The sequence below is a fragment of the Pipistrellus hanaki genome (assembly GCF_964339955.1).
Source record: "Pipistrellus hanaki genome assembly, chromosome: 1".
Lineage (NCBI taxonomy): Eukaryota > Metazoa > Chordata > Mammalia > Chiroptera > Vespertilionidae > Pipistrellus > Pipistrellus hanaki.
In genome coordinates this window covers 209,029,388-209,040,248 of record NC_140503.1, presented here as the reverse complement: position 1 = coordinate 209,040,248, position 10,861 = coordinate 209,029,388, and the positions used below count along the sequence as shown (strand labels likewise).

Genomic DNA, 10,861 nt, shown 5'->3' with positions numbered 1-10,861 from the left:
AGTCTTCTCCTGCTGTAAGTGAAACAGTATCTGCAGGAGGCATAGGACTCCTCTTTCCTAGAAATCGAACGATAACGCGTCCTGTCGATACAAACCTGTTGTGAAAGTCGAACGTGGCTTCCCCGGGCAATTCCCGTCAGCGCCCAGATGAGCGCATTTGGGTTTAAAATAGTTTCTCACAGCACAATTCTCCAGTCTGATGCTGTCAACTTATCCCTTTGTTCTGCTGTCTTTTTAAAGCGTCCCCGTAGGCCCGAGTTCTTGCATAACAATAGCTCCTAATTGCAGCTCCCCGAACGGGAGCCACCTGACTGGGACTTCAGAGCCCGGGGGCCTGGAGGAGATCAAAGTCATGCCCGCTCAGAGGGGTAACCGAGGCCCGATGGGCAGAGCACGGAGGGTGCGGGCATGGAACTGGGGTAAGACCCGGGAGGTCAGGGGCGGGAGGAGGAGAGCTACGGGGAGACCCTGGGGCTGCAAGTTGGGGAAGCCACAGCCACAGTGCACATCACGGGTGTTTGTCACATGACCTCGTGCGTGTACTGCATGAGCGTGTGTGAGTGGCCATGTGGGGTGCACACTCGCTCCGCAGCGCTCACCGAGGGGGGCCTGGTCCTGACCGTGTGCTAGATTCGGACCTGGAGATCGGACGGGCAGCAGCGCCATGGGGAGCCGTGGCCAGGCCGTGGCTGGCGGGAGGGACCGCTGTTTGCTGCCCGGCACCAGCCCAGCGCCAAGCCAGGCTCTGTCGGTGCCACCGGCTCAGCTGTGCTGGCTTATGGCCAGACGTGTCCCCTGGCCCGTCTCACCGACCCCACACTAAGGGACAGCTTCTCCGTGTGTCTCTTCCTCTCCCTGTGAGGACACAGCCATGGACGAGGGCCCACTGGCTCAGGCATGACCTCACTGGCCTTACGACATCAGCAAAGACCCCGTTTCAAAACAGGGTCCCCCTCATGTACTCTGGGGCTAGGGCCCGGACCACTCAATCCCCCAGCCACATGGCTCCGCCCCCTCCTTCATGCGCTGCATCAGTGAGCAATGAGGATGCCCCCCCCTCGGGAACCCCGCCTGGTGGCCACGCCCCACGGGCTCCCCCCACTCACCCAGCCTCCTCCTCCTCCCGGGCGCTGTGGGCACGGGCATTGGGACCCTTGGTCTGGGCTAGTGGCTCCCAGCTGGGAGATTCTGCCCCCGGGACGTCTGGCCATGTCTGAGGGGTGGGGCTGCTCTTGGCCATGGTGGGTAGAGGATGCTGCTCCGCACCCCGCATTTCACGGGACGGCCCGCCACAGAGACGTGCCAGCCCGCTGCCCACACTGTCCCACTCTGGAAGCCCTACAGGTTTATCTTGGCAGGGGGCCACCCGGTTCCAGACTACACGTCCCAGCCTCCCTTGCGATAGATGTGGCCATGTGATCCCATTTGGACCAATGGGATGTTAGTACAAGGGTGTGTGCCACTTCCAGATGAGGACGCCCTGTGATTGGTGGAGCAAGCCCTCCCACTTCCGCTGTGTGGACAAGGGCGTGATGGCAGTGGCCAGAGCTGGACCAGCCAACGGGCCCGGGAGGTGGGGGCTGCCGGACGGAGGGCCAAGGGTGAAGGCAGCCGGCCAGACGTCCTTCTGCTTGGGAGAGAAGTCAGCCTCCGTGTGAGCTGTGTGTTGGGGTCCCTGTTGTTGCAGCAGCATTGCCTGTGCCCTGACATGCAAGCCTCCGTCTCGGGCCAGTTCCTTCCCTCCCGTGACGAATTTACAGTCTAAATCAAGAAGAAAACAGAGCAGATCTTGCTGAGTTCCAGCCTGGGGGCCCAGGTTCCAGCACACCATTCCCACCTCCAGGCAGGACACCAGGCTGCCGCCTGCCTCCAGAAACCCCTGGGGTCAGGGCCCACAGGGAGCTGTCCAGCTTCGGGCTCAGGCTGAATGTGACGGCTCTTATTCTCTCAAACATGCCAAAGGCTCACGCATGTTCCTAAGTGGCAAAGTCACAGCCAAACAAGAGGCCTGGAGCCGAAACCGGTTTGGCTCAGCGGTAGAGCGTCGGTCTGCGGACTGAAAGGTCCCAGGTTTGATTCCAGTCAGGGGCATGTACGTTGGTTGCGGGCACATCCCCGGTAGGGGGTGTGCAAGAGGCAGCTGGTCGGTGTTTCTCTCTCTCTCCCTTCCTCTCTGTAAAAAATCAATTTAAAAATATATATATACAAACAAGAGGCCTGGAGCCCTTCAGCTCGGAAGCGCATCTGCTCTGGCCAGGCTCTCGCCCTGCGGCAGGAAGCCGCTCCAACTCACAGAGCCTCTGCCCAGGCTGTGCCGGGTTCTGGGCGGGGGCACCGTGCAGGGCAGGCCAGCCCGGGAGGAAGAGGACAGGCCTTAACCAACAGGAGCTGCACCCACGTGACCTGTACCCACATGACCTGTACCCACATGACCTGCAGGCACATGACCTGAACCCATGCTACCTGCACGCACATGACCTGCACCCATGTGACCTGCAGTGCATGGCACCTGCCCACCTCCCCGGCCCAGCTGTGCCTCCCCTGGAGCAGCGAGCACAGGGTGCCCGGGCCCTCCCCTCGGCTACAGCAGGAAGGGTCTGTGCTGCTCTCCCCTCCGGCCTGCACACGCCCGCCGCTGTGAGCACAGGGGGCGGAGAGGGGACAAGGCCGCCCGGGCCTCCACGGTCACTGCCCCGCAGGCTCCGCCGTCCTTGTGGAGGCTGAGGGAGCCGCATTCCTTCACCTGCTGGGCTCAGGCCAGAGGCGGGTGAGCACCGGACAGGCCACAGGGGAGTCGGCGGCCGGAGAGACCGTTTGGGGGAGAGAAGCCCCGGCATGGAGCCGGGCCCCCGGGGTCACCTACCCGGGCAGTGAGGCCAAAAGGGGGAGGGCCCTGACCCAGAGCCCAAATCCGCCAGGGTGCTCCTTGGCGGCCTGGCAGCCGTGCCTGCCTCCTACCTGCCAAGTGGGGGTGTTACTAGCGCCCCGTTCTCAGACGGTGAGATACATGAGCGTCCAGATCTGCTGACCATCCTGTAGCTCCCTGCCGAGGAGGAGCCCTGGGTGGAGGGCCTGGGGGCCTGGCCCTGAGGGAGGCGGGTAGGTCCACGCAGGCCACGTGCCAGCACCAGGGTCACTCCTCGGGAGCAGCCTGGCTGAGGGGGGAGGGAGCAGCGCCGGGGGAATGGGAGAAGCTTCCAGAAAGCAGGCTGCTCGGCTGAGCAAGTCTCCCTCCATTGTCAGGCACAGCAGAGGCCTGTCCTCAGGAACCCCTATCACTTCCCCGAGCCAGCCTGGCCCTCCGGCTGGGCACTGCCCTCCCCGCTGGGCACTGCCCTCCCCGCTGGGCACTGCCCTCCCCACTGGGCACTGCCCTCCGGCTGGGCACTGCCTTCTGGCTGGGCACTGCCCTCCCCGCTGGGCACTGCCCTCCCCGCTGGGCACTGCCCTCCAGGAAGGCGGGCAGCAGAGGTGTGTGCCCGGGGCCAGCACAGAGCCTGGCAGAGGGGGCCGGAGCGCACCCAGGACGAGGGGCTGCTGAGAAAGCAGTGCGCGCCCCGCGGCCGGGGCGGGCCAGCACAGGCGGGGGTGGGGTGGGGGCTGAAGGCGGTACCCTGTGACCCCGTCAGCCAGGACGTGATGACAGCGACCGCTCCAGCGGGTCCTCCCTGCCGCGCGGGCTCGCCGCCGCCCGCAGTGCCAGGCTGAGCTTTATTGGGATGTTCGTCTTCTGAAGTCAGTGCGCTGTCAGGGCGAGCTCCACAGGAGGAGACGCAGAGAACCTCCGCAGCCGCCCCCACGCTGCCGCCTCCCGTGGTCCCATGAGCGGGCCCAGGGCCCCAGGCGAGGTGTCATCCCCCCGCCCCCAGGGCCCCCAGCCAGCTCTGCAGGCTGAGGCGGCCCAGGGGGGCGGGCCACAGGCCCAGGGGGAGCTGCGCCCAGGTTCTGCTTCCATAGTCCTCCCGGCTCCTCCCGGCGGCCCCTGCCAGCCCGCGGGAGACACAGCCAGCGGGACCCCGGTGCCTCATGACTCAGCAGCCGAGACGGGCCTGGATGACACGATGTGACAGAGCCACCCAAGGCTGGCGCCCGGAGACGCCCGTTAGTCTGTTTTCCGAACAACGGGACGGATGAGGGGCCGGGCACGGGCAAGGCCGGGCCGGGGAGGGCCTGAGTGCCAGGGCAGGGGTCTGGGCGCAGCAGGTCCCGGCAGGGGGCCTGGCCAGGCCCGGAGCGATGGTGACGGGTGGGGGAGGCAGGGACTGTCAGAAGGCCGAGCGACAGCCATGGCCACGACCGGGGAGGCGAGCTCGAACCCCTGCAGGCCTCGCTGAGACACGCTGACCCTCGCTAACCAGTCACAGCATCGCAGAGGCAGAGGCAGAGGCAGGGGCAGGGGCAGGGGCAGGGGCAGGGGCAGGGGCAGGGGCAGGGGCAGAGGCAGAGGCAGGGGCAGAGGCAGAGGCAGAGGCAGAGGCAGAGGCAGAGGCAGAGGCAGGGGCAGGGGCAGGGGCAGGGGCAGAGACTGGGGCAGGGGCAGGGGCAGAGGCAGAGGCAGAGGCAGGGGCAGAGGCAGAGGCAGGGGCAGGGGCAGAGGCAGAGGCAGAGGCAGAGGCAGGGGCAGAGGCAGGGGCAGGGGCAGGGGCAGAGACAGAGGCAGTCCTCGGAGCAGCTGCCTGCAGAGGGCTCAGCCAGCGCCGCAGGCCTCCGTGGTGCCAGGTCCATCAGCGCGATCGATCCCGCAGCGGGTCAGCCTGCGGGGCAGGAACCAGAGCCGCCCGGCGCCGGTCCGGCCGAGCTGCCACAGACGGGGCAGTTCCGGGACCCTCCGGAGAGGGGAGAGAGGAGCTCCCTGCCTCCTCTGTGAAGGTGACATTTTAAGTAACCGTGGGGATCCCTGCTCGCTGGAGGAGACAGGCCTCTCAGCGTGGCGGCTGGCGCTGACACTGGCTTCCTCCCTCGGAGGTCGGCTCCCTGAGGCAGCGCCCGCCCCTGCCCCGGAGGCGCCAGCCAAGCTGGATGGCAGACCAGACACGCACCCACCTCCAGGAGCGAGCAGCCAAGTGGGGGCAGAGCTGGCATGGATCACAGAACCAGCCTGTCCAACACCCCACCCTGCAGACGGCAACACTGAGGCCTGGGAGGGCAGGAGCGCCCCCCGCGGCCAGACTGCAAAGCAGAGCGTGAGCGGGAGCCGCGCTCCACCCAACACTCCCGCCTCGTGGAACAGAGGCCGGGCCTTCTGGGCCCTGCATCCCGCACAGCGCAGGCTCCGGGGCCGCTGAGGCCCAGGGCAGCAGCAGCACGCAGGCTCCCACTGGCCGTGGTGCCCCGCCCTCTGCTACACACTGAGGTCATCCCGGGAGCTGGGCGCGGGCGGTGCCAGGCAGCGGGGCAGGGACACCCCCCCCCCCCCAACTTGGGAAGGGGCCGCCACGGCACAGACCGAGGCCTGCAACCATGCAGACAGCCACAGGGCTGCAGGCCTGGGCGAGCAGCCAGAGTCCCTGAACAAGCCAGAGAGCAGGCAGAGGGTGAGGCGGGCGGGCCGGGAGGAGCAGCCCACAGCGGGCGACAAAAATACTCCCTGAGCGGAGGGTGAGCGAGGCCCCTGTGGGCGTGTGTACATGCATGTGTGTGAGGATGAGCACGTGTGTACATGCATGCATGTGGGTCAAGACAAGCACCCGCGTGTGTGCATGCATGTGTGTGGGTCAAGACAAGCACCCGTGTGTGTGCATGCATGTATGTGTGGATGAGCACCTGAGTGCATGCATGTATGTGGGGATAAGCACCTGTGTGTGCATGCATGTGTGTGGGGTGAGGACCTGTGTGTGTGCATGCATGTGTGGGATGAGATGAGTGCATGTGTGTGCACACAGATGTACGAGGACATGAGAACATGTGTGTGCATGCATGTGCGCGGATAAGATGAGCACGTGTGTGCACGCATATGCATACATGTGGTGATGAGAAGAACACGTGTGTGCACACACATGTGCGTGCATGCACTTGTGTGAGGACAAGACGATCATGTGTGTACTGCATTGTGGGGACAAGATGAGCATGTGTGTGTGTGCGTGTGCGCATGCAGGCAGGAGCCCCAAAGCCCGCCCGGGCCACTCCACAACTCCTTGGGGATTAGCTCTCCTCCAGCCCTTTGCCGGGACCCACAGGAGAGGCACTTCCTCCGGCTCCACCGGTCCCGCCAGGAAGGGCCAGCAGCTCGCCGTCAAGAGGCGGGCCGGGCGTCCCCAGGGCTGGTCCGGGCCGGCCAGGCCCTCCAGACGCCCCGGCTGGCCTGGCTGGGGAGCCGCCTCCTGGGCTTGGAGGTCCAGTCTGCGCCGGCCCGGTGCTCGGCGTGCTTCTCCCTCCCCCCCTCGTGCTGCTGCCCTTGCCGTGAGCGTGTGCGGGGTCACGTGGAACCAGGATGTCCATGCCTGCCCCAACGTGCTCCTCAAGGGCAGAGGCCCTCCTGGTCCGGAGGCCGCCTCGTGGCAGGCTGGGTTGGGAGAGGGCACCCCAGACCTGCAGCAGATGCTGCCACCTCCCTCCTCTGGCTCCTTGTGCCCCCAAGACGAAGCCCCTCCCACCCCAGCGAGCACGGCCCACGGGGGCCGCTCACCTCCCATAAGTCCCATAACTCCCCTCCAGTCTCCAAACGCAGGTCAAAGGTCACTTCCTCAGGAAGCCTTCCCAGACACCCCACTCCCAGGCGCTGCCGGCATTCACCGCACCCGCCTCAGTGTGTGCCAAGCAGGGGCACAGTGCCGACCCTGATGGAGGGCACGGGGTGTGCGGGTCTTCCCTGCAAAGTGCCCCCAGAGTGCTCGGGCCAGTGGCACCCCGGGGCCTCCAGTACCAGGGGCACCTTTCACCAGGACGGTGGCCCTCTGCCTGCCCCAGGCATATCGATACATGCCGGCGGCAGGCCCGCCACCTGCACTGTCCGGTCTGCCCCATCCCTGGCTTGACTCCCCACTCCTCTGCGTCACGTGGTTAACGAGGCTCACTGTGGGCATCTCTGCTGAGACCACTGGGCTCTCCTGCCTAAGGCCCTTCGCGCCCCGGGGAGCTCAGAGAAGAGGGAATCCGCCTGCAAACCATGCCCTTTCTGGGCATCGCTGGGGTCAGGGGTTGCTTGCACTCCTCCCTGCCAGGCCAGCTACCCCACCCTCTCCCTGACTGCCCCCTCCCATCGGAGAGGGAGAGCAGCAGCCTGGGTGCGGTCTGGTGCAGCAGAAAGGTCCTCCGGAGGCCCCAGCACTCCCCCCCCCCACCCCAAGCCTGTGTCCTGGAGGCAGGGACCACCCAGCACTGGCCTGGGGTGGGGGCGGGGTGATGACCGTGCACATCTGCGGGTCAATGAACAGGGATGTGGGTCGGGGTGAGCGGGGTTACCCCAACAACTCGCCCCTGAGCCAGCAGGAATGAGACACCGTCACGAGGCGGTCCCGTTCGGACGCTGGTCAGGGGCGGGGGTTTCAGAGCGTCCCCTCGCCCTCTAACAGCAGAGCCACCGGCGCCGGGCTGAGCGGCCACCGTGGCCAGCGCGGGCGCAGGCTGGGCGCCTGCCCGGGCTCCACAGGCGCCGCTTCACGCGGGCAGGAGGGGCAGAGGCCGGCCAGGTGGCTCTGCCCGGGAGCTCCGCGCGGGGCGGGGCCGGACCCGCGCTCAGAGGACAAACAGCGAGGGGCTGGCACCGGCCCCGCCAGACCCGCCGGCCGCGCTGCGCGTGTGCGCGCCCGCGTGTGCGTGAGGGGCTGCGGGGCTCCTGGACCCGCCGGACCGGGTACGCACCGCGCAGGCCGCCGCCCGCCCGGCCCGCAGGCTGCAGACGGCCTGGAGGGGGCGCCCTCGCCGCGCGCGCCCCGCGCCGCCGCCCGACTCCTCCCCGCCGCCGCCGCCGCCGCCGCCGCCGCGCAGGCAGGTTCCCAGGCGGCCGCGGCTCCGCTCCGGCCGCTCCCCGGCGGCGGCGCTGGCGTGGCCGCCCCTGCCCACCGCGCCCGCCCCGCCCGCAACTCTACCAAGTTGGGAGCCGAGCCCGGCGGCCGCACTCGCGCCGGGAGCACAGCGGCCGCGGCGCCGGCGGCGGCGGCGGAGAGGAGGCGGCGGCGGCGGAGCTGGGCGAGCGGCGCGGCGCGGTCTGCGGGGCGCCCGCCCCGGAGCGGCGGGAGGAGGGGCCGGAGCCGGACGCGGCGCCCCGCACGGGAAAGTAAAGTTGGAGCCGGAGGCCGGGCGTGGGGGCCGGAGGCGCGGCGCAGACCCCTAGCCGGCCGGATGGGAGGCGGGGCGCCCGGGCCGCCGCCGCCTGCAGCCTGCGCCGCCGAGGCCCGCCCGACCGGGTGCCGCGTCGCCGTGGGCTCGCGGCCGGGGCGCTCCCCGTGAGCCAGACCCAGGGCGGGGCCGCTCGGACCCGGGACCGGCCCCCGGCCCCCGCCGCCGCGGCGCCGCCCGCTCTGCACTAGCGCGGCGCTGCGGGAGCCGCGGCCAGCTCTCCGCCCGCCTCTCCTCCCGCCGCCGCCCGCCGCCGCCGCCGAGCCAACACGGCCGGGGGCCGGCTGCGGGGCGCCGCGGCTCCCGGGGGGCGCGCCCCAGGAGCAGGCGGCGATGCGGGCGCCGGCCCGGGCCGGGGGGCTCCGGAGCTGCCGCGGCTGCGCCCCGGCTCCGGGCGGGACCGCGTAGCTCGCGGGAGGCCCATGGCGTCCCCGGCGCTGGCCGTGGCGCTGGCGGCGGCGGCGGCGGGGCCCAACGCCAGCGGCGCCCGCGAGGGGGGCGGCGGCTGGGGAGCCGCCAACGCCTCGGGGGGCGCCTGGGGGCCGCCGCCCGGCCAGTACTCGGCGGGCGCCGTGGCGGGGCTGGCGGCCGTGGTGGGCTTCCTGATCGTCTTCACCGTGGTGGGCAACGTGCTGGTGGTGATCGCCGTGCTGACCAGCCGCGCGCTGCGCGCCCCGCAGAACCTCTTCCTGGTGTCGCTGGCCTCGGCGGACATCCTGGTGGCCACGCTGGTCATGCCCTTCTCGCTGGCCAACGAGCTCATGGCCTACTGGTACTTCGGGCAGGTGTGGTGCGGCGTGTACCTGGCGCTGGACGTGCTCTTCTGCACCTCGTCCATCGTGCACCTGTGCGCCATCAGCCTGGACCGCTACTGGTCCGTGACGCGGGCCGTGGAGTACAACCTGCAGCGCACGCCGCGCCGCGTCAAGGCCACCATCGTGGCCGTGTGGCTCGTCTCGGCCGTCATCTCCTTCCCGCCGCTCGTCTCGCTCTACCGCCGGCCCGCCGCCGCCGCCTACCCGCAGTGCGGCCTCAACGACGAGACCTGGTACATCCTGTCGTCCTGCGTGGGCTCCTTCTTCGCGCCCTGCCTCATCATGCTGCTGGTCTACGCGCGCATCTACCGCGTGGCCAAGCTGCGCACGCGCGCGCTCAGCGACAAGCGCCCGGCCGGCCCCGACGGCGCGGCCCCCGCGGAGAACGGGCTGGGGGCGCCGGCGGGCGCGGGCGAGGACGGGCCCTGCGCGCCCCCGCGCCGCCCGCGCGCCGACCCGGAGCCGGAGGACAGCAGCGCGGCGGCCGAGCGGCGGCGGCGCCGGGGCGCGGTGCGGAGGGGCGGGCGGCGGCGCGCGGACGGCCCGGCGGGCGAGGGCGAGGGCGGCGCCGAGGCGCTGGCTGCCGGGCCCGCCGCCGCCGCCGCCGAGGAGGGCGCGCTCTCCGCCGCCGCCGCCGCCGCCGCCGCGCGGAGCCCGGGCCCCGGCGGGCGGCCGTCCCGCGCCAGCTCGCGCTCCGTGGAGTTCTTCCTGTCGCGCCGGCGCCGCGCGCGCAGCAGCGTGTGCCGCCGCAAGGTGGCCCAGGCGCGCGAGAAGCGCTTCACCTTCGTGCTGGCCGTGGTGATGGGCGTGTTCGTGCTGTGCTGGTTCCCCTTCTTCTTCAGCTACAGCCTCTACGGCATCTGCCGCCAGGCCTGCCAGGTGCCCGACCCGCTCTTCAAGTTCTTCTTCTGGATCGGCTACTGCAACAGCTCGCTCAACCCGGTCATCTATACGGTGTTCAACCAGGACTTCCGGCGCGCCTTCCAGCACATCCTCTTCCGCCGCAGGCGCAGGGGCTTCAGGCAGTGACTGCGCGCCTGGCGCGGGGACCCCGAGACCCCGGGCGGCTCCGGGGGGAGGGGGCGGGCGGGCGCAGCAGCGTGTGCCGATCCCCCGGAGAGCGGAGAGCCGTGAGGGACTGGCCTCCAGGGCGCAGGGCAGGCGCACGGGCTGATGAGACCCAAGCGCCCCCGGGAGAGGGGAGGAGAAAGGGGCGCCCCTCTGCCTCCCCATCTCAGCGAGGGGCTGCTGGCGAGACTGCAGGCCTGGACCCTGCTCAGGGGGCCCGGCCGCGGGGAGCTGTTCGGTCGGGGTTTTAGCCACGCGCACTTGCAACCTTCCAGGCGGTGAGGACGCCCCCAGACGCGCGCCGCCCCGCACCCACTTCCGAGCAAGGGCTGATTTCCCCAGGACCGGGGTGCTGTCTGGGGGGCACTGCCCACGTTCGGTAACTGAAAGTATTGAAATGTTTGCCAAAAACGACAACCCCAACCACCAAACTATTTTCTAAATAAACCTTTGTAAGCTAAGCTCTGGGTGCAGCAGTCCGTCCTTAAGCCGGGGCTGGGGATTGGGGTAACTTCCAGGCTAGCACCTGCCTACCTGCCCCCCCCCCCCCCAACGGGTGAAGGAGCACACTCCAGGTCCCAGATTCCAACCTGCCCCTTGCACAGAAGTGTGTGTGGAGTGTCCCCCCCCCCCCTTTTAAACCAAATGCTTTATGCACGTGTAAGGTCTGTGCACAGAGTGCGTGTGCTGTGACCACCGCG

The 10,861-nt window shown here is 69.3% G+C and overlaps 1 protein-coding gene across 1 annotated transcript; it reads left to right on the top strand.

The window, feature by feature from the left end:
• The first annotated feature begins 7,896 nt into the window (after positions 1-7,896).
• Positions 7,897-10,621, top strand: ADRA2C (adrenoceptor alpha 2C). The gene has a single exon (XM_084902035.1). It carries the CDS (start codon positions 8,700-8,702, stop codon positions 10,119-10,121), a length of 1,422 nt encoding a protein of 473 aa, XP_084758161.1. The 5' UTR covers positions 7,897-8,699; the 3' UTR covers positions 10,122-10,621.
• The last annotated feature ends 240 nt before the right edge of the window (positions 10,622-10,861 follow it).

What these genes read in the sequence shown, in the direction of transcription:
- ADRA2C (XM_084902035.1), top strand. Translation starts at nt 8,700, where the DNA reads ATGGCGTCCCCGGCGCTGGCCGTGGCGCTGGCGGCGGCGGCGGCGGGG.